At 50.6% G+C, this 19,068-nt stretch overlaps 1 protein-coding gene across 2 annotated transcripts; it reads left to right on the plus strand.

Moving 5' to 3' along the window:
* Positions 1–638: 638 nt before the first annotated feature.
* On the plus strand, positions 639–18,235 carry CBX6 (chromobox 6). Of its 2 annotated transcripts, none has more exons than XM_039570283.1 (5): positions 639–761; positions 908–951; positions 1,099–1,164; positions 1,376–1,442; positions 9,445–18,235. In XM_039570283.1, exons 1-5 carry the CDS (start codon positions 693–695, stop codon positions 10,414–10,416), a joined length of 1,218 nt encoding a protein of 405 aa, XP_039426217.1. In that variant the 5' UTR covers positions 639–692; the 3' UTR covers positions 10,417–18,235. The 2 variants fall into 2 exon arrangements, with proteins under 2 accessions (XP_039426217.1, XP_039426218.1); XM_039570284.1 differs by having other exon boundaries at positions 9,499–18,235.
* The last annotated feature ends 833 nt before the right edge of the window (positions 18,236–19,068 follow it).

Below are 19,068 nucleotides of genomic sequence, written 5' to 3' on the forward strand. Positions count from 1 at the left end.
CAAATTAATTAGGGGTTTGCAGTAATGGTCAGGGCAGGGAATTCCTCTAAGTGACTTAACATTTTTTTGGTTTCTTTACAGTTTTACATAGCACGGTTGGCCTGTTTACCTTGTGGTACCTTATACTGGCTCAAAAATTGTACCTTGTACCGGCGCCCATGCCAGTTAAACTGAATAAAAAGAAAAAAAAGAGAAAGAAAACATTCGAGCACCTTTATTGCTAGTTTTTGCGTTGGTATGTGCTTCAAGGCTGCCTGCTTCCCCACTGGCGAGAGGGGGTGACGGTGCATCTGCAGCGGGAGAAGAAGAGGCTGCCGCCATTGTCTTAACTAAAAAAAAAGGCCCCGTTCGGGCGGGAAGGGGCAATACCGCCGCCATGCCGGGGATCTGCCCGGGCGGGATTCGCTTCCCTCCCCTCCGCTCCTCTTCCCGCTGCGCCGCCGTCCCACAGGCCTGGGGACCCGGACCCCCCCGCTGCCCACGCCCCGCCCGTGGCGCGGCCCCTTTAAGGGCCTTTAACCACGGGGGGGGCGGGTCACGCGCGGCCGCGGCGGGAGGGGGCGCGCGGGCGTGCGCGAGCCGGCGGCGGCACGAGGAGGGCGGGGCCGGGGGGCAGGGGGCGGGGCGGCGCGCGCGGGCGGGATTATTATGGGCTGTGGGCGCCGCCGCCGCCGCTGAGGGGGAGCAGCAAGATGGAGCTGTCTGCAGTGGGGGAGCGCGTCTTCGCCGCCGAGTCCATCATCAAGCGCCGCATCCGAAAGGTGAGGGGCCGCCCCCGCTGGGGCTGCGGGACCCCCCCTCCCCCTCGGTCTTCGCTGCCGGGCCCCGGCCGCGCCGCTGGCCCGCCCGCCGGGCCCCCGCCTCACACCCCCCCCCCCCCCCCCGCCTTCTCCCCCGTGTGTTGCAGGGGCGCATCGAGTACCTGGTGAAATGGAAAGGCTGGGCCATCAAGTGAGTGTATCCCGCCCGGGCTGCGGGGATGGGAGGCACGGGATGGGGCAGAATGGGATGGAGGGGGAGGTATCTGTGTGTGCGGCTGCGGGGGGATTTGGGCGCTAACCGCTTCGCTTGTCCCCTCCGCTGCTCCCGCCCCGGCAGGTACAGCACCTGGGAACCCGAGGAGAACATCCTGGACTCCCGCCTCATCGCCGCCTTCGAGCAGAAGTGAGTGTTCATCCCCACCCTGGGCTGGGGGGGGCTGCAGCAGCAGGTTTGGCTTTGGGTGGGCGAGCGGGGAAACTGCTTCCAGACTCTCCTTTTTTTTTTTTTTTTTAAATTTATTTTTTTATTTCTTTTTTTTTTTTTTAAACGTGTATGCTTCTGTTTCTCCCTTTGGGAAAAGTTTTAACTTCTTGACAAATTTGATTCCCTAAAGGGAACGAGAGCGTGAGCTGTACGGGCCCAAGAAGAGAGGACCTAAACCTAAAACTTTTCTGCTGAAGGTAACTCTTATTTAAATAACTTAGGCCTAGCGAAAACATCTCTCAAACCTTGCCGGTGCGTGCCCTTGGAAGGACTGGACTTTCAAGTGACTTGTGCCTGATGCCTGGCTCTGGGAGCGCGGGGAAAACCGACAGGAAAGGGGGGGGGTGGGCAGAGGCACAGAAGTGTGTGAGGGGAGAGCGCGTGTGCGTGCGACGGGTGCCTCAGCAGGACGGTCAGCACACACAGATGTGCGTGGTGAGCCTGCAGTCTCTTTTTCCAATATCCTCTCCTTCTCATGGCCTTCTGTTGCCGCAGTGGAGAGCTAGCCAGTCCTGTTCCCTCTTTCTTCAGCAGGCTGTTCCATCCGACCCGTGCCCTGCAACTTAGCAGCACGCTGAGCGGTCAGGCAGCTGAGGCGGGAATCCCGCTGCCGCTTGTGCTCCTCTGATTGCATTTAAGGATGTAGGTGCTCCACGGGAGTTTCATGAAGGGTTCATGCTTTGATCTGTAAACTGCAGGCTTGTTTTGCTCTTGCAGAGAGTGGGGGGGTGAGTGGGAGGAGGAGGAGTGTTTCACCTCTGCATAGGATGGCAGCTGAAGTTTCCAGTTCCTCTCTGATAGACTCAGCATCTCTGCAAGATGTCGTAGCATCTCTGCTTGCTTGCAGTGAAGAGCAAGGAAGGTAGTCCCTAGTGCAGGCTCTCTTGCCCTGTATTTTTGTCTTCTTTTTTTAATTAAGAACTCTCCTAGCTGCGTGACTGTTATGTGAGCTCTGTGAATTTATTAGTTTACATACGAAATGCCTTGCTCTACTCCCCTCTTCCCTTCCCTTCCTCTCCAACTGTCACAATCTCAGGCTTCAAATGAGCATAGAAAGAACACACCTCTGTACAGTTCAGACAGATGAACAAGTCTGCAGTTTCCCTGGTTTTATTCTGATATGAAGCCCTGGAACAGCCAGCGTGGACCGCATAGTAAGGCATCACTATCATCAAGTCATCCTGTGGCTTTGGGCCAGTCACTTAGGCTTTGTGCGTGTTTCCCCATCTGTGAAACAGGTTAATACTTCCCTTTGCCTGGCAGCAGTAGGAGCTTTACTCAAGTCAGCACAGCACTTTTAACTGCATGAGCACAAGAAAGCGCAGTGAGGGCTAGGGTGTCACTTCTTCTCTGCTTTGAGAGGGCATAATGAAGCGCACAGAAGAAATGCAGGAGCAGGCGTGTTCTGATGCCCTGTGTGAAACCCAGGGGACGGTGGTAATCCTTGGGAAGTCCTGCTGATGGAACTGTCCTCCCTCGTTGCTTGTTTTTCTGCTAACAGTGTTCTGTATCTGTAGCCTGAGAATTCTAAACATATCTGATATGTACTACCTCTTATGCTGTATTCAGGGAAAACAGACTAGTTGGCTTTCCTCTTTCTGGCAGTCATGCATTAAATGTAACCCTTGTGTTTAGATTTCCAACAGTGCAAAGGAACATTTGAAGAGAAAACCACCAGCTTGAAATAGTTCTCTGCCTGCATTAAAAAACACTGGTATTTGTAACACCTGACACTGTTCAGAGCTGTAGAGGGTGACTATGCTATGTGTAATCAGTTTCTTTTATTTTGGATTCTGAATGTGATACAGCCATAACTATTGCCATATCACTTATTTAAAAAAAAAAAAAAATCACTCATTTTCACTCATTTAAAAAACCAAAACCAACCCCCGAACTCAAAACCCACTCATTGCTTCTTTTCCCCCCTACCCTTTAAAACCCCCCTAAACTTAACGTGACTTATTCAGCAGCATCCTTTGAATCACGTCCATGACACGTTTCTGTGGCACATCTTCCTTCTGCCAGCTCCTCAAATGGTAATGGAAACCTGTGGGTTTGCAGAGCTGGCTCGGTACTTTGTAGAAGATGAACTGTGATAGGGAGCAAGATCAGCTCTCCTGAAGGCTGGTGCCACGTTGTGGGAGAGGCTGGCAGGGCAGAGCGCTACCACTGCCGCTTGGTTTCCACCTCTGGGAAACAGAGCTGGTGGAACTGTTAGTGCTCTGACTTGCTGTTCCTCTATGACTTCGAATCATACTGTAAAAATAATGCCCCAGACCAGGCAGCAAGAAGTAACTCTGTCTCAGCCAGCCCCATCTGAACTTGTTTGAGCTCTGTTCAGGCAAACCACAATCAACACAACTGTAGAGAGAGTTACAACAGAGACGGCGAGATGGTTTGCAACTCAGTTCTTCTGACCCCAGAAGATGCACATTTGACCTCTTCCAGCCCAGCAGCACCGGTGCTGGTGCTGCTGCTGTGGGAGGAGTGGTATTGAGTTCTGCCTCATGCATTCCTAACAGTATTTTCAGTTCTTTCAGCTGCAGAATCTCTTGCCAGTGAGAATTTCAGAAGCAGGGGAAGAAATTTGATTCTTGTATCCCAGAGGGAGTATTTGGAGTTGGCAGTTAGAACAATATTCTTTTTGATCTGTTAACTGAACAGATTAGGCCTGGATGCAGTGATGTTCAAGCAGAAATCTGGCCTAGGACTGCTTTGATAGACTAGTCTGCACTTGACTTGGTGGCTTGCTAGGATTTTTCATGTGTATCAGTGCTTGAAGCTAGGCTTCTGAGTCTCCAGAATGGCCTCAAAATAAGTGCCCTGATACGCCACTCAGTCCCTTGGCTTGTGTGGGTGTTTTATCTTGCAGTTGGGGCTAGGTTTATCCTGGGATTAGTTCTCAAAAGTTGCAGATAGGCACCCAGGGGGATTTGCAGAAAGCATTCCAGCAGGTTAGTGGCCCACGCCTTTGGAAAAGCTTTGAAAAGCTGCATCTTTGACCACCTGCTGCCTTTGTAAGCCAGGCTCCTGTTTCTGAGAGCTGTCTAACACTTGCCCTTTCGATCAGACTGCAGAGGCAAATCACAGTCCAGGCTTTGTAATATCACTATCAAGATGGCCGGTGTTGAAAGCGACCCCTGCAAACTTCAACTGCAAAGTTTTGGGCAGGAAATGGGTCTTTATCCCTTGCATGCTAGGGGCAAACTTTCCCACAGCTGAGCGCAGGCTTGGCGGGAGGCTGTAATTCTTGGGAGGCTGCTGGTGTGCTGCAGCCCTGTGCTGAGCGGATGGGAAGCGAAGTCTTTGGTCTGAAATAAGCAGTGCTGTACGTAAGGCTCTTACCTTATTTCTTAGGTGTCTGGCAAAGGTCATCCTTGAGGGCAGGCCCTTCAGCGTGGATGCTGGTGTGAGGTTAGAAAGAGGCATAGCACGTGCTGTAGTGATCTTCCTCTTTTTCTCCTGCTTGGTTTGCTCTTTTTATTTCACTTTTTTCCCTAGGCACTCTGCTGTGTGGAATGCAAACCTCACCAACTCATCTAATAAAGTCTAGCTAGTGCTATTCAGAGACAGAGTCCGATCTGCAAGCTCAGTGGGTGGCTGGAAAAGATCCCTAGTCGGGGTGACCATAAATACTAAGGTGACAGGAGTGAAGAAGGTTAATGGGAATGAAGAAGTAAGGGAGAACAAGAGTAAAGGGACTCTTAGTAGGAGAGTGGGGGAAGAAGGGGCTGAGCAGTGTGGTGCTCTGTCATTTTGCCCTTTCTTGAACTCCGAAGCTGGAATTGGGTTTCTTTTGATCTCCTCCCTGTTCGTAAATTATGCCTGAGTAATTTGAAAACAGACTGTTCCCCTTTTGTAGCATTTTGTTCCCAATCCAGAGGGAAACTTTAGTTTATGGCAGTGTTGCTTGGGAGAACTGTGCTATGAACTGGCTTGCTTTTGCCTTGTCACTTGGAAGACTGCAGAAAAAAGAGGGTGATAAAAAGGCAGAATGGCAGCCAAAAGGGGGAAAGAAGAGCTCTTGCAAATGCTGTTCGGAGCAAAGACTGTGGGAATGCAGGTGGAGAATAAAAGACAAAGCAGAGCCAGTAATTTATGAGAGAGTAGCGCTACTATGGTGCAGGAGCACTACTGGAATTGGCTTGATTTTGAAATAATTAACTAGAAATCCATTGCCTTAGAAGGTCTTTGGTTTGGTTTTTTCCAAATTGGAGAGATTTTGATACAAATCAGGTAAGAGAGGCCTTTCTAAGCACGTGTCTGTGTACATGCTTGTGTGCCTCAGTGCGTTAAGGGAATGAATGAACGAATATGCTTGCTGGGCCTCGAGGGACACTTACTCAGAAATAGTAGGGAATGGGGGAGATACACTAGTTCCCAGGGGCAGTGAGGGAGAGCTGTACAAGATAAATAAAGGTGATACATATCCCAGACGGGAAGAGGGGGAAGGGAAGCAATCCCAGCAATTGGCTTGCTCTCATGACAGAGCACTGCAGCAAGCCTCCAGAAGCTGCATCCTGATGTAGGCTGAGCTGTAAGCAGAGAGTGAATTACTTCGTATACATGCTGAGTACCTCTTCAGCAGTGAGCACATCCTGCGGGTGAAAGCAGCAAAAGCCAGAAAGGTAGTTTCCATTTGGAAAACTTGTAAGCCAAGTAGCAAACTGTAGTGACACAGCTGAAAGGATTCAGTGGGTTTGTTTTTCAAAGACCTTATCCTCATATGGCTTGTGAGTGTGACCGAGAAACAGATCTGTAGCAGGGAGAAGTGCATTTCCAACAGATAAAACTGAATGCTAAGTCTTCCCCAAACCAAAGGTAGCAAGTTACTTAATCTAAAGTTGGAAACGGGGGAAGGAGAGCCTCTGTGCTGTCCTCTGCAGTGAAGGGATGAGTTCATATATGTGATGCCTGAATAAACCTGATCCTGTGGTAGGAATACTGAGCTTCCCAAGTGAGAAAGCTCTAGGGGCTGGTCTTAGATAAAGCATCTGATACGATTTTTGTTGAAACCTTACCTGGAAGAACAATCTCAAGGTAAGCTGAATATTTGCATAATTCTCTTTGGAACTTGCATTGAAGCTGGTCACTAGGGATAGCAGTGTAGCAGCAGGGGAGGACTCTTGGGCCCTAACTTACCCTCTCTCTTAATAATCTGACCAAAGTATCAATGCTGCATGTAGACTACCTGGAGACTACTGAAGCTGGAATTTAATAAAGGCAGATAGCTGAAACATGAGTTAGAAACAGCTTCAGCCTTGAGAAAGTGCCCCAGAAGTAACTGGAAACGCAGACACCTAGCACGTAAATGAGACCTAGTGGTTCTGGCACACTGGAAAAGTCCAGGCCCTGTACCAGGGCTCTGCACTAGCTGCTGTGCAAGCACAAAACCAAGACAGGTCTCTCTGTCAAAACAGGACAGGAGCTGATTAATGTGTACAGGCAGAGAAAGTAAAATCAGCAGGGCCGTAGAAGTGCCCAGGTAGTGACCATCCCAGCATTATCACTTCATTCAATGTGGTTGATGGGAAGCTTTGCTCAGGAATTTTGGGGTGTATAAGGAAACTGGGGGTGTTTGTGACTGCTTCCCCCACACTTGTGGGAAGCTGCCTTCTTTCTCTCCCGGGTGATGGAGGCGGTGCTGGTGGAAGGCAGCAATTAGATTTGACTCGGAGCAGAATGGCACAGAGGGGGCAGAACTCCTCACTCCAAGGCATGATTACAGGGTAGGCAATTAATCTGAAAGATGTGCAGTGCTGGCAACAGGAGATGCAGAAGGATTTTCATTGATGCATCTGTCTGTACCTTCTGCCTGGCTTCCCTGTCCTATATTTTGGATTGGCACATTGTGTTGTTGCATTTTGCTCTTGGCTCAGCAGTGCTAAATTGGTGAGAAACCCAAAGCACAAGAGCAGCAATGCTGGAAGGGCCGGCTGTGATGGGGAGTGGGATAAAAAGGAATAAATGTGTTCATTCAGGCTGTGCTGGTATGTAATGTCAGAAAGCAAACTGTAGTTTGTGTTTGCATCTGCCATCAGAGGGACCTGTGAAGAGATGGAGCAAGCACAGCCCTAGATGTGCATTTGCCTGTGCCTGTGACCTCCTGACATGGTCTGTAATGTCTCCAAGTTGTGTATTGATGAGATGGGATGGAGAGTTGTGTGGTGCAGGGAGTTCATCTGGTGTTGTTACTGTGCTCAGGCCTGTACGATGCCTGTGACAGGAGCTGTCTTACTTTCTCAACAGTTTGGGGCATGGAGTAACACATGAGGCTGAGCAAAGAGAAACTAGATGGACATTGGGATGCTTTCTGCTACAGCAGGAGGTGTTGGGGTTTGTGTGTGCTGGGAGCACTTCCCTTTAACTAGGTGGAAAGAGCCCTGTTTGTTAATGTGCAGAGTGTCCGTGCTTGCCTTGGGGTTGTGCTAACATGTCTCTGTTTCTTTGTCAGTCAGCTAACACAGAGTCTATGTCCCCAGTCAGGACGAGCCTTCAGTCTGTGTTTTCTTGTACAGTCGGAGGAGGAGGCCTCATTTTTGCAGTCCTTTTAAAGCCAGGATACCAGTAGTACTGAAGGCTGTGATCATCCAGTGTTGGTCAGAGAGGAACAGAATGTCTTCACGTCTCCATTCTCTGCTCATTTGGGATCTTCTGTGGTTCCCATGGGTATCTCTGTGGGAGAAGAGGGGCTCTGGGTAACAGCAAAACTCTGGAGCTGTAGGGCCAGGACTTTGAGCTTTTTGTGCAGGGGCTGGCTGGGCCCCTTGCTTAGATCTGTTAGATCCCTGCCTTTACACGCACATTTTTTTCCCCAGGCATTTCTCTGGTAGAAGGCACAGCCTGCAGGGTGACAAAGGAGATGAAGTTGAGTGCTAAGCTCTTAGCTGGCAAGAAGCCATCCCGATCTTGGCGTGTGCAAGGGGCAGCGGGATGGAAAAGTTGGGGAGGAAAAGCAGCTGTCGTCTTCTAGCACTGCAGTTCTTGCTGTGCCCACGAGGTGGGGAAAGCTCCTCGCTGGATGGGCAGTCAGGGGCGGGGGCTTGCCTGTCCCCTCCAGGCCTGTGTGACTTCGCCGTGTCACCACTGCTGAGGGGGAATATGGAAGTGCGTTGGTTTGGGCAAGTACTGGGGTGCAGGTGGAAGGATGAGCTGTACAAGCGACAGTGCTCTGATGAGATGTGATGTAAGAATACATTCTGGGTTTCCATGCCCACAGGTCATACAGCACCAGCTTACCAATGAAACTGTTGTTCCTGTTGCCAGAAAATGTTCCTGTCTCTGGTGCGTGAACCAGGGCAGGTTTTGGCACCAGAAGAGCTCAAAAATATTGTTCCCCTGGCTTGGCTCTTGGGGAGGGCTGGCACAGAGCAGTTGAACCAGTGCTATTCCTGCTCTGGTCCAGTGCTAGGTTTCAAACAAGTGTGGTGTTCAAAAGGACAAGTCAATCTCATCTTTGGAGGTGCAGTTTAATTTGACTTGAATTCCTGCTGGCCTCATCTCTGGCTTTAAACACTGGACCTTGCTCCCGCAGCACAGTAAGGATGAATGACTTGCTTGACCCTAGTTAAAAATCAGATCTCCAAGTTACTTGTGTTTAGCGAAGACAGCTCCATCAGACCATTCTCACCAACCTCCATCTGTGTTCCTCAAGACCCCCTTCTACCATGCTTTTCAGAGGTGATTCTCATTACGTGTTACTCTGCCTCTTCCCCCTCATCTTGTGCTCATTTTTTAGAGGACCTGGTACAATCCCTATGTAATTTTGGTGCTGTCTCAGCACTGACAGCCCCAAGTGCCTAGGATGATGCTGGCTTCTTTTGTTGACAGTGGAGGGTTGTGCACATTGACTGATGATGACGAAGGGGGGCTTTGGAGACCATTAACTGTAACCCTGAAACATGCCTGGGAAGTAGCAGCTTCTCCCTGCGGAAAGCAGGTGTCAACAGGGGCACAGCCTAGGGAGACATTTGCTGCCCAAAAGTGATACAGTGTGTCCTATGCCTGTCTGGGGGCTGTGCTGGAGCTATCAACAGTTTGTAGGTGTGTACCTGTGCTTGTCATTGACGTTGGGGATAAATGTGTCATGGTACTCCTGGTGAATGCTTGGCCTGAAGTGAGCAGTGCCTGATTTGAGATCTGGCTGCACCTTGGCTGCCTCTCTGACCCTGTTTGTTTTCTTTCTCCCCACCACCGCAGGCTCGGGCCCAAGCGGAGGCCCTCCACATTGGGGATGTACACTTTTCTGTCAAGCCTGGTTCTAGTACCTCCTCTCCCAAACTCCACTCCAGCGCCGCGGTGCACCGGCTCAAGAAAGACATCCGGCGATGCCACCGCATGTCCCGGCGCCCCCTGCCCCGTCCAGACCCCCAGAACGGCGGGAGCGTGGGTGGTGGGGCTGGCATTCGTCCTCCTGTCTCGCCCTTCTCGGAGACCGTCCGCATCATCAACCGTAAGGTGAAACCCCGCGAACCCAAACGCAGCCGCATCATCCTCAACCTCAAAGTCATTGACAAAGGTGGGAAGCCAGCCAATGGGGCCGGGGGCCTGGCTCGGCCCAAGATCCCATCCCGAAACCGTGTCATTGGCAAGAGCAAAAAGTTCAGCGAGAGCGTCCTCCGCACCCAGATCCGCCACATGAAGTTTGGCACCTTTTCGCTCTACAATAAGCCGTCTTCTGCACCTACCCCCTCTCTGGAGGGCAAGGGGGAGGCTGAAGGCTCCCAGGCAGCCTCCTGTGGGCTCATTATGGGCTCCACCCCCTATGATGCCCCCAGCTCCAGCTCTTCTGGCTGCCCATCACCTGCTCCCCACTCCTCCTCTGACCCAGATGATTCCCCTCCGAAGCTGCTCCCTGAGACCCTCAGCCCGGCCATCCCCGACTGGCGTGAGTCGGAGGTCCTCGACCTCTCAATCCCACCTGAGTCGGCTGCCACCAGCAAGCGTTCTCCCTCGGGAGGGTGCAGTGGGGGGCAGACGCCCTCCTTGTCCCTCTCTTCTTCTGACCCAGAGCAGGAGGCTGGCGACTGGCGTCCTGAGATGTCCCCTTGCTCTAATGTGGTGGTCACAGATGTCACCAGCAACCTCCTCACTGTAACCATCAAGGAGTTCTGCAATGCAGAGGATTTTGAGAAAGTGGCGGCGGGCGGTGGTGGAGGAGGCAGCAAGTGAGCAGCCAGGTCCCCCTGCTCCGGGGGTGTGGGGGGAGTTATACCTGAGAGAAGTCGTGGTGCGAATGGCTGTCCTTAGTTCTCTCCTTCTCCCCTTGGCTGTCCCTCTGCCCTCACTGCCACCCTTCCTCCTCCTTTCCTCCTGCCCACTTTCTCTTGCCTGGAGGCTGGAGTGTGTCAGTGGGGGTGTGGGAGCACCCACTATTCCTGGGTGTTGGTACTGCTAGGAGGAGGCAGGGAGGGTTGTGGGGGGCTGGGGAGTGGTTGTTTGTCCTTGAGTGTGGTGTTGTCCAACGGGCGGTGGAGCCTTTGGGGCTGAGGGATGAGTGAGCATGTGTCTGTGTGCCTGTGCAGGTGGTGAGGAAGGTGCTGCTCTTCCTCATTCCCCTTCCATCTCTGATGAAAACTGATGAGGAGCTCCAAACCCTTGAGGGGAGGATGTAAGAGGATTGGAGCCCTTGCCCATGTCCTCCAGACCTTCTCCCACCAATGTGCATGCAGACTCTTCCATTCTTATGTTTCCCCCTTGCCGTGACTACCATCCTGCCATCCTTCCCCTCTTGGCCTGTGGCCTGGATCTGCCCTCTCCTCTACTGTCCTTGTGGCCGTTGCTGATCCAGATGCCTGCAGAGTGAGGGGGAGAAGGGCAGGTGAAATGTCATGCCTGGAAGGTGCTTGAGACAAAGCTGGGGTGGTGGGGGGTGCCCCATGCAGCCTACACCCCATATTGGCTTCCCCTTTCCTTTGACTATTGGTGCTACCTTGGCAGTTGTATGGGTGCTTTCAGGTGCCCTGATCCCTCCTCTTCTCCTGCATCTTCCAACCTGTTCAGCTCTGCAGGAGAAAGGGAAGAAAAGAGGAGTCTGCTTCCAGCCCAGATCTTCCTCCTGATGTTCATCACTTGCACTTGCTTGGGGGAGAGGGACATGAAATGCCTTTCCCTGGTCTTTCCGTGGTGGAAGCAGGAGTGGGCTGTGCATCCATCCCTCGGTCTGTGGGAAGGTAATGCCAACAGCGTGATGGTGCCCCAGCCACATGAGGCTGGTCTCCCGCCTTGTGCGTAAGCTTCCCCCAGCCCTCTTGGCTTCCTCTTGCTCCTTCCAAAAGAAGGAGGGGTGGATGCTAGGGCAGGTCGTTTGTTCTTCCTACTTGCTTTTGCCTCTCCTGCTCTCCCCTCCCTCTGGTGGGTAGCCTGGAAGAGGTTTCCCCTCTGTCTTTTCAGCATCTGAAACAGCCCTTACAACTGTCAACCAAAGGTGCTCATAAGAAATACCTGTCTCTCTCACATCATATGCATGTGCACTGGATCTCTTCCCCTAAGGCTCCTGAGCTGATCTAGAAATTCCTTCTCTTCACCCCTAGCAAGTAGGAGGGAGCAAGACCACAGCGTGCTGTTCTTTGTCCACAGCTCCCTCTTTCACTGACCAGCTTTGTTCACATCCAAAATAAGCTCTATTTTTTGCCTGCCATTTCTGGCTTGCTCCGTTTCAGTGTGGGTCCTAAGCTTCATGGTGAGAAGCCGTTCCTTTGCTCTCCTTTCTTCCTCTACTTGCACAGGACTGAGCCTGTAGAGGCAAGGGAAAGAGGTGCTGATCAACTGGTGGGAGAGCCTCACCCTCTCAGCCCTGTCCCTGAATGGGGCAGAGGGGTGTCACTTCTACATAACATGCTGCAGAGGTGAAAAGGGTGGAAAAAATTCCTCATGCCAGGGCTCATTTACTTACAAACCTGCCCTGGGCGGGTGAACACAAGTGGAATTGGCCCCTCTGGTGCTTTCACACAAGGATGTTCAGGAGCTGCTGGCTCTGAGGAGTGCTCTCCTGCAGTAGTGATTTTGTGGTTGCAGTGATCTGAGGGTAGAAGGGAGGCAATTTGTGGGAGGGAAGTAATATTTGTCTGCCCAAGGGGCATTGTCAGGGTGGTAGAGGGATAGACCGGCTTCTGACCTTAATTAGGGCTTTTGTGCCCAGAGCTTGTCTATTCCCTGCCTCCAGCGCCTGGGTTGGTGTAATAAAATCTTTGCTGCCCTCCCCACAAACCTTGCCTTGCAGTGGGTGGCATTCCAAGCTGTGGGGAACGGTGAATTCACACCAGTTGCAGTTGGGTGTCTGTGCAGACAGTCTGAGGGGGATTCCAGGTGCTGTTAGCACCACCCTTGGTACACCTCTTTCTTTTTCTTTCCTTGGTTAAAGAGCTTAGTGGACTCTTCGGGGATGTGCTTTCATTCACAGCTGAAGCTAGGGGCAGGGAGAAAGAGACTTCCCTGATCCATTCACCAAGCTAAGGTTTTCTATAACTTGTTGGACTTGTGTGCGTGTCTGTATTAATACCTGCTTGTATTCTTTGTGGGTGTTTTTTTTTTGTTTGGGTTTTTTTTTTGCGCATCTTTCCTGTGCCTGGCACACCCAGGGATCCCTTATGTTAGCATAGCCTATCCATTGACTGCAGCTTCAAAGATGAGCAGTTTGTAGGCATAGGGAAAAGCTCGCTCTTAGGAAAATAGCGAGGAGAGTCTTCTTTTTCCTTCCCCTTCTGAATAAGAACTAATCTGTGGCTGTGAGATAAGAGGAGCTGCTTTGTGGGGTGGATGCAAACCGGCCAGTCACTTTAGGTTGTTAAGTTACTGTTTGGTGTGTATGTGGTGATGTGATTTGTTTTGTGGTATCAAGGTTCTGAAAAAAATGTTGAAGCGTTTAAGTGGGAGATAAAAGGGAACTTTAATAGGAAACTCTTGATGTGTTTTGGCCAAGGTGTGTTGCTTGGCAGAATTCTTTTCCCCAGTGTCTCTTGTATGGTGTTCTTTGGGGGCAAGGGGCAGGAATTGTTTAATTGAAGGGGTTTTGCCTTTCTCCAGAGTGGCAAGCAAGGGAACTGTCTGTGAAGAGCAAAACAGTGGGTCATTGTAGGGATGCTCCGCAAGGACCTTCTTCCTGCGGTGAGGAGATGAGGGGACTTGTTGCAGCAGAGAAACTAGTGCAGTAGATCCTCTTTGTGGAGGAAGAAAGGAGTATGATCCGGCTTGCAGACACAGCTCACCTGCTTGTGTGACAAATCCCTTCCTGGGTGGGTCACCAGGTGGGAACCAAACCCTGAACCTCTGGATCCGAAATGAGGATCCTGTGCTGTTTTGAGTTAGAGGTTTGCTAACTTGAATGCAGCAGTCACCTCAAGTTCCCTCAGGTGGACAAGACACTTGAGGCTGACTAACCTACCTTCGTATTCACATGAGCTACGCTCCTCCTTCTGAATTTTTGCCCTTGCTCCTTAATGGAGACCAGAAAGAAGATTCATCCATGCCTTTTAAAATGGCCATAGAATTGAGGGAGGAGTTTATTTGAAAGTATCCCCTTCCTTTCCCCATAACCCTTAGAAAAAAAAAATCAACAAAAACAGGGAAATATTCTCTGTGTCTGTGCCATGTTTGTTCTCGTCGTCGTGTTTTTAGAGGAGATTTTATGATGGAGTGGAAAAAGTGAAATGATTAGTTTTGCATAAAAAAAGAAAAGTTTTAAAAAAAATTTATACGGGGAGAGAGCGAGAGAGAGTTTAAAAATGAATAATAAATGCAGTGATTGCACAAACTGTAGTGGTATTAGATGGTCCTTAGAGAAAAGAGTATTTTGTAGTATCGAAGCATGTGTGTCTGGGATGGTGTTTGGCTTGCTTGAACTGGAGGGAAAGGCATTCTAGGACTAAGCAGCGATCTCTGAGCTGAAAAGGCAAGTTGCATGTTGGAGGAACCCTGTCTACAAACCTTTCCCGTCCTTGCCTCCCAAGTGTTGGAGTGAGTTCCCTTCCCTCCCATACCTCTCCTGTGAGCTAAGGTGGAGTCTCCAAGTGGTTTTCTGGCTGAGCAGCCCTCAGAGATGGTCGGTCACATTCTGCCAGAACGTGAATTGGGCCATCAACATGGAAACAGTTGACTTACTTTGCAGCGTTAGCAAGCTGCTAACGTTTGGGGTTGGCATGTACCTTTCCTGCCAAGTTGCTGTCTCTTCTCTTTTCCATCCCCTATATCCAAGCAGAATTAATCGTGGTGGGCTTATTTCCTGGGAAGCAGATATGCCTCCCCTCCGTAGGGTTTCTTAACTTCTTCCAATACCAGGTGGGGGGTGGTATTTTTCTCTATAGAATTCACCACGTCAGGACAGAACTGAGTCCCATTGGTGTGTATTCCAGCACCCCTTCTCCAACAGTGGCCAGATCTTTAGAGGCAGATGAGAGAGCTGCCTGGTGTGCTCTGATCGTGTTGCTGAGGGACATGCACCCTCTTCTTGAAGCCAGCAAATGCTGGAAGTTTTTAGGGTGGAGAGGGGAGAGGAACAAACACCCTGACAGGACTGTGCTCAGGTAGGGCATCCCTCTGCTCCAGCTCCCTTCAGGGTGGTGGGGAAGAGTTGCCTGAATGTTCCTTCAGAGCGAGGAGGCAGCTCTTGTGTGCTGGCTTCCCCATTCAAGATGTCTCTGCTGGTGTTCATCTGGTGCGTGGGAGTGACTGCAGGGAAGAGGGAAGCCACCAGATGTTGGTGTCTGAACAGAAGATGGCAGGCAGGGACGCTTGAACAGCTTTTCTTGTCTGGACTTCTCTGGTGCCCTTTGCAGTGGCTTTGCAGTGGCAGATGGCTGATGTCTCAATGCCTCCCATAGCCTTCTCTCTCTGCCCATCAAACTCTGTCGGTGCTTCCCACGGCTTTCAACTTGGAACAGAAATCTCCTGTCTCATGCTCTCTTCTCAGTGAGCACCATGGGACTGGAGGGGCATGAAGCTAATGAGATACAAGCTCCTTTGGGGATGAAAAACAGAAATAGTGTGGTGAGCAGGCCCAGCTGTGGGGAGCCACTGCTTAAATTCTGTTTTCAAAAGAGAAAGGGAGCATTTCTCTGTCTCCCCTTACTGAAGTTCCCAGGGAGATTTTGTGAAATAAAAAGAAAAAAAATTACAACCACAATCATGCTTTTTACCAGGTAGGAGCTGTCTCTGTGCTGAGTCTTCCTAGGGATATCACTCCCTTCTCCAGCCCCTCTTTGTAGAAGAGGCTTCAGCAACTCCCAGCGTTTGGAGATTATCACCTTCCTGGGAACTTCCTGGCAGAAAGAGGTTGCCATGCTTGAAGGATGGTGTCCCAAGTTCCCCACACTTCTGCCCACCCCAGGCTGTGGCATTAGTGGGGCTGCTCAGGAGCAGGTCCTTCTTCCCAGGGAGGTGTAACAAACCTGGAGCGTGTGTTTGGCTAAGTGCTTGTTTTCCCTTTTGCTTCCTTCCCCACCTTCTGACAAGACTTCTTCCTCCTTGCCTGGCACATCGCTTTTACTCCAATGTCGCTTGCTTTTGCTGCATTTTTCAGTTGCCCAATAATCACGCAAGAGCTGGGATCTTATTTACTTCTTATATATAAATATATGAATATAAAATACCTCCCCCCCTTTCTCCCCGTCTCACCCACCACCCTGTGCACAGCCTTCCTGATCTCTGCTCTGAAGGCAATCTGCTGTAGAGGGTTAATTTGGGGTTGGGGATTCGGAGCCTCCTGAGTTCTGTTCCTTCTTGGCTTGCTGTGTCTTTTCTGCCAGCTGTGTCACTGCCCTGTGCCTCTGTCTCCCTCATGCCAAGGGGGGGGTGGGGGGGGGGGCATCCTGCTGAGGGTGCTGGCAGCCCAACTCTCGAGGTATTTGCACAGAGATGGAGTGCTCAGTGTTGCTTCAGAAATCCCCTGCTCCCTGTCTGTGCTTCCTTCCCTAGGTAACTCCAGGAAGTATCTTCATTTCACCAATGCTTTGAGGTTGAGAAAAGAAGTGTCTTTATTTTCTTTTTTTACTTCTATTTTTGAGATCCTTCCCCAGAGTGCAATGTGTATGGTTTCTTTTTGGGGGTGTAGATGGCAGGAGATGTTGGAGTCTGTCTCCATGCTCACCTTTGCCTTTCCGTCCTCTGCTCCTCTCACGTCTTGCTGTTGCTGTGTCAGACTGATGTGGTTGGAGGTATTTGCACCCTTGTCTGTTCAGGGTCAGTCATAGCACCAGGGGCTTCTCCCATGTTCTATGTGGTGCATTCTGAGGTGCACTGTGTCTCACCTGCCTCATCTGTAAGCATGCAGCAGGGCCCTGAGTTCCTTCTTCCCTTCTCTGAAATTCTCTTTCCAGGAGTGAAGGGAGATAGTCAGTTCCCCTTCCTGTGCCTCTGGCAGCTCTTCTGTCCATTCCAGCTCCTCTGTGGTGGGAAACAAAACGGTTCCAGAGCCATCCAGAAGCACAGTCCTTGGGGTAGGGGTCCTTCCACCCCAGGTGAGCTCTGTGCTCTGAGCCCACCCCCTCCAGGCACTGGCAGGTGGCACTGGGATGGAGGAGCGGGATGCCCTCTGTGCCCCTGGGCTGAGTGGAGCTGGGAGGTGGGCAGCAAGCAGCGTGCTGTGGCACAGGGAAGAAGTAAGGTGACAGAACTGCAGCAAGATGCAGTCAGAGTGATGCCAGCTTCTGCAACAGTTCAGATAATGTGTCTGCTGGGAGGAAGGGGGCACGGTGGGACATGCAGGCAGTGTTAATTCCCATTGTAGGGCCCTGGTTCTTTACTTCATTCCTTGTTCAGCTGAGCACTTAGAGCTCACACTAAACCCCTGGAACACAGCTGGGTGAGTCAAAGCATTTAGTGGGGCTTCAGGGCCTCATAGGACTAGTGGGGCTTTTCCATGCTCCCAGGCAGCCCCCCAGGTGGTGCCTGCTCTTTAGGGATGCTGAGGGTTTCCCTTTGGGCAGAGCGGCAGGTAGGTGCTCTTGCACAGGTAGGTTGCTCTTCAGCTGTCCTGGAGGGAGCCTGCTGCTTCCAGCCCCCAGCTGCAAAGTGGGGGCAGAATCTTAGGTCAAGTTCTCAAACAGAACAAAAGAATTAATCGTTGTGATGACTTTTTTTAGAAAAGAGTTGTCATGCCTGCACCTCCCCCAAGCAAATCAACTTAGTGTGCTGTCCTCCTTCCGCTTCTCCCCTGTGCCATTAAGCCTTGTACACTCCCTAAGAATAGAGAAGACTCTACTTTGGGATTTTTTTTTTCCCCCATTTGTTTTCTTTTTGCATAGAAAGTTGTCTGCTGGTGGTGGAGGACAGGGGCCTGCTTCATCTGTTCCTTCTTTTCACCTTTCCCTGTGCCAAGCTTAGGCTCAAATGCTGCAGATTCCTGCAAACACTGAACTTGGAGCAGGCAAGTGACCCCACTGAGTTCTGTGGTACTTGGGTGCTTCAGATTCTGCCTGTGCTTGAGCTTTGGCAGCATCAGAGCCCTTCCTTTCTCTTGGAGAAGGTCAGCCCTAACTCTGAGAATGGTGATAGTTCTGGTGCAACCCATCTGTCTCTTCATTTCCCCTCACTTGGCATACAGAGTGAAGGTGGTAATTTTTTTTTAATTTAAAATAAACCTAAATATGTATCTTGTAATTTTTTTTTTATTTTGAAAAAATTGCATTTAAGGATTGTGCACGGATGAATTGTATATCTATATATTATTTTTTTGTCTTGCAATTTTCATTTTAAATATAGTGTTTGTTCCGTTTTGTTTTGTTTTTTAATCCAGTTCCCAGCTGGCTAAACTCCGTCTAGAGTGGATGGGTGGGAGGCAGAGCCACTGGAGGGGTGATTGAATCACCCCTTCCCTTGGTGCTTCCCACAAGAAACTGGTTTGCTCCAGGTTTGGGGGTGGGGGTTGTGCTAATTACTCTTGTATTCTTGTACATTTTGTTCTTTCTGCTGCTCTTGAATATTGTATCAATGCCAGAAATGGGGAGTTAAAAATTAAAACAAAAAATTAACCCCAATAAATTGTTACATTCCAAAACCTGTTGTTTTCCTTGGGCGGGCTGTGACTCTGGAGCTTGGGAGCAGGGCTACAGAAATGCCTGCCCTGAGCCAGCACGGATCAGCTCTTCAGTCAAACACAAGCACCTGGTACCTTCTTGGGCACCGTGGATCAGTCCTGGTTTGGTCTTTGGACCTTTCTGGACACAGAGAAGCTCTGACAAAAGACAAGAGTGTATTCTGGAATGTTAAGGGAAGAGGGAGCATTTGGGAAGGCCAAGCTGTAGCAAGTGGAACCTGAATGCCCTCTTCCTAAGTGCTTTGGAGAATCTCCCATGGGTCTCCCACGGGTCTCCCACATCCTTTTCTTCTAAGAATGAAATTAGATCAGAGTACAACCTAGCACTTGGTGGCTGAAAAGTGCTTTAGGCTTTTCCCAACTCCACAGCCTGTGCCTAAGTGCACTTTATGACAAGCTGATCTAAGAAAGACAACGAAAAATCCTCTCCCTGTGTCTATTAGAAGCCCCAGATTCACTCCCATCACTCTAACATGTAGCAGATGCATAAAAAGGCTCAGCCAAACTTCCAGGGGGAAGTGCTGGTGGTGGGAGGTGTGGTGGGGAAAGCGAGTGGGATTTGGACAGAGATGCCCTTCAGGCAAGCAGGAGAGAAGGGCAGGAAGGCAGCACACCTGGATACTGGGAAAGGGCAGTGTCTGGGCACAGGTTCAACCAAAACACCCGCAGTGCTGCCCTTCAGGAGGGTGTGGTGTGGTGTGGTGTGGTCTCACTTGGAGGGGAGAGATTGGGCTGAGCTGGGTGTTCCTTGGAGAGAGTTGCTGCCTTGAGATACTTCTGCAGTGTCTGAGTTT

This window comes from Corvus cornix, chromosome 1A, assembly GCF_000738735.6.
Source record: "Corvus cornix cornix isolate S_Up_H32 chromosome 1A, ASM73873v5, whole genome shotgun sequence".
Lineage (NCBI taxonomy): Eukaryota > Metazoa > Chordata > Aves > Passeriformes > Corvidae > Corvus > Corvus cornix.

Bases quoted from the DNA above. Each gene is read 5' to 3' on its own strand.
- CBX6 (XM_039570283.1), top strand. From the start codon at position 693: ATGGAGCTGTCTGCAGTGGGGGAGCGCGTCTTCGCCGCCGAGTCCATC. The intron at 762-907 runs GTGAGGGGCCGC...CGTGTGTTGCAG, and splicing joins TCAAGCGCCGCATCCGAAAG to GGGCGCATCGAGTACCTGGT. The intron at 1,443-9,444 runs GTAACTCTTATT...CCACCACCGCAG, and splicing joins CTAAAACTTTTCTGCTGAAG to GCTCGGGCCCAAGCGGAGGC.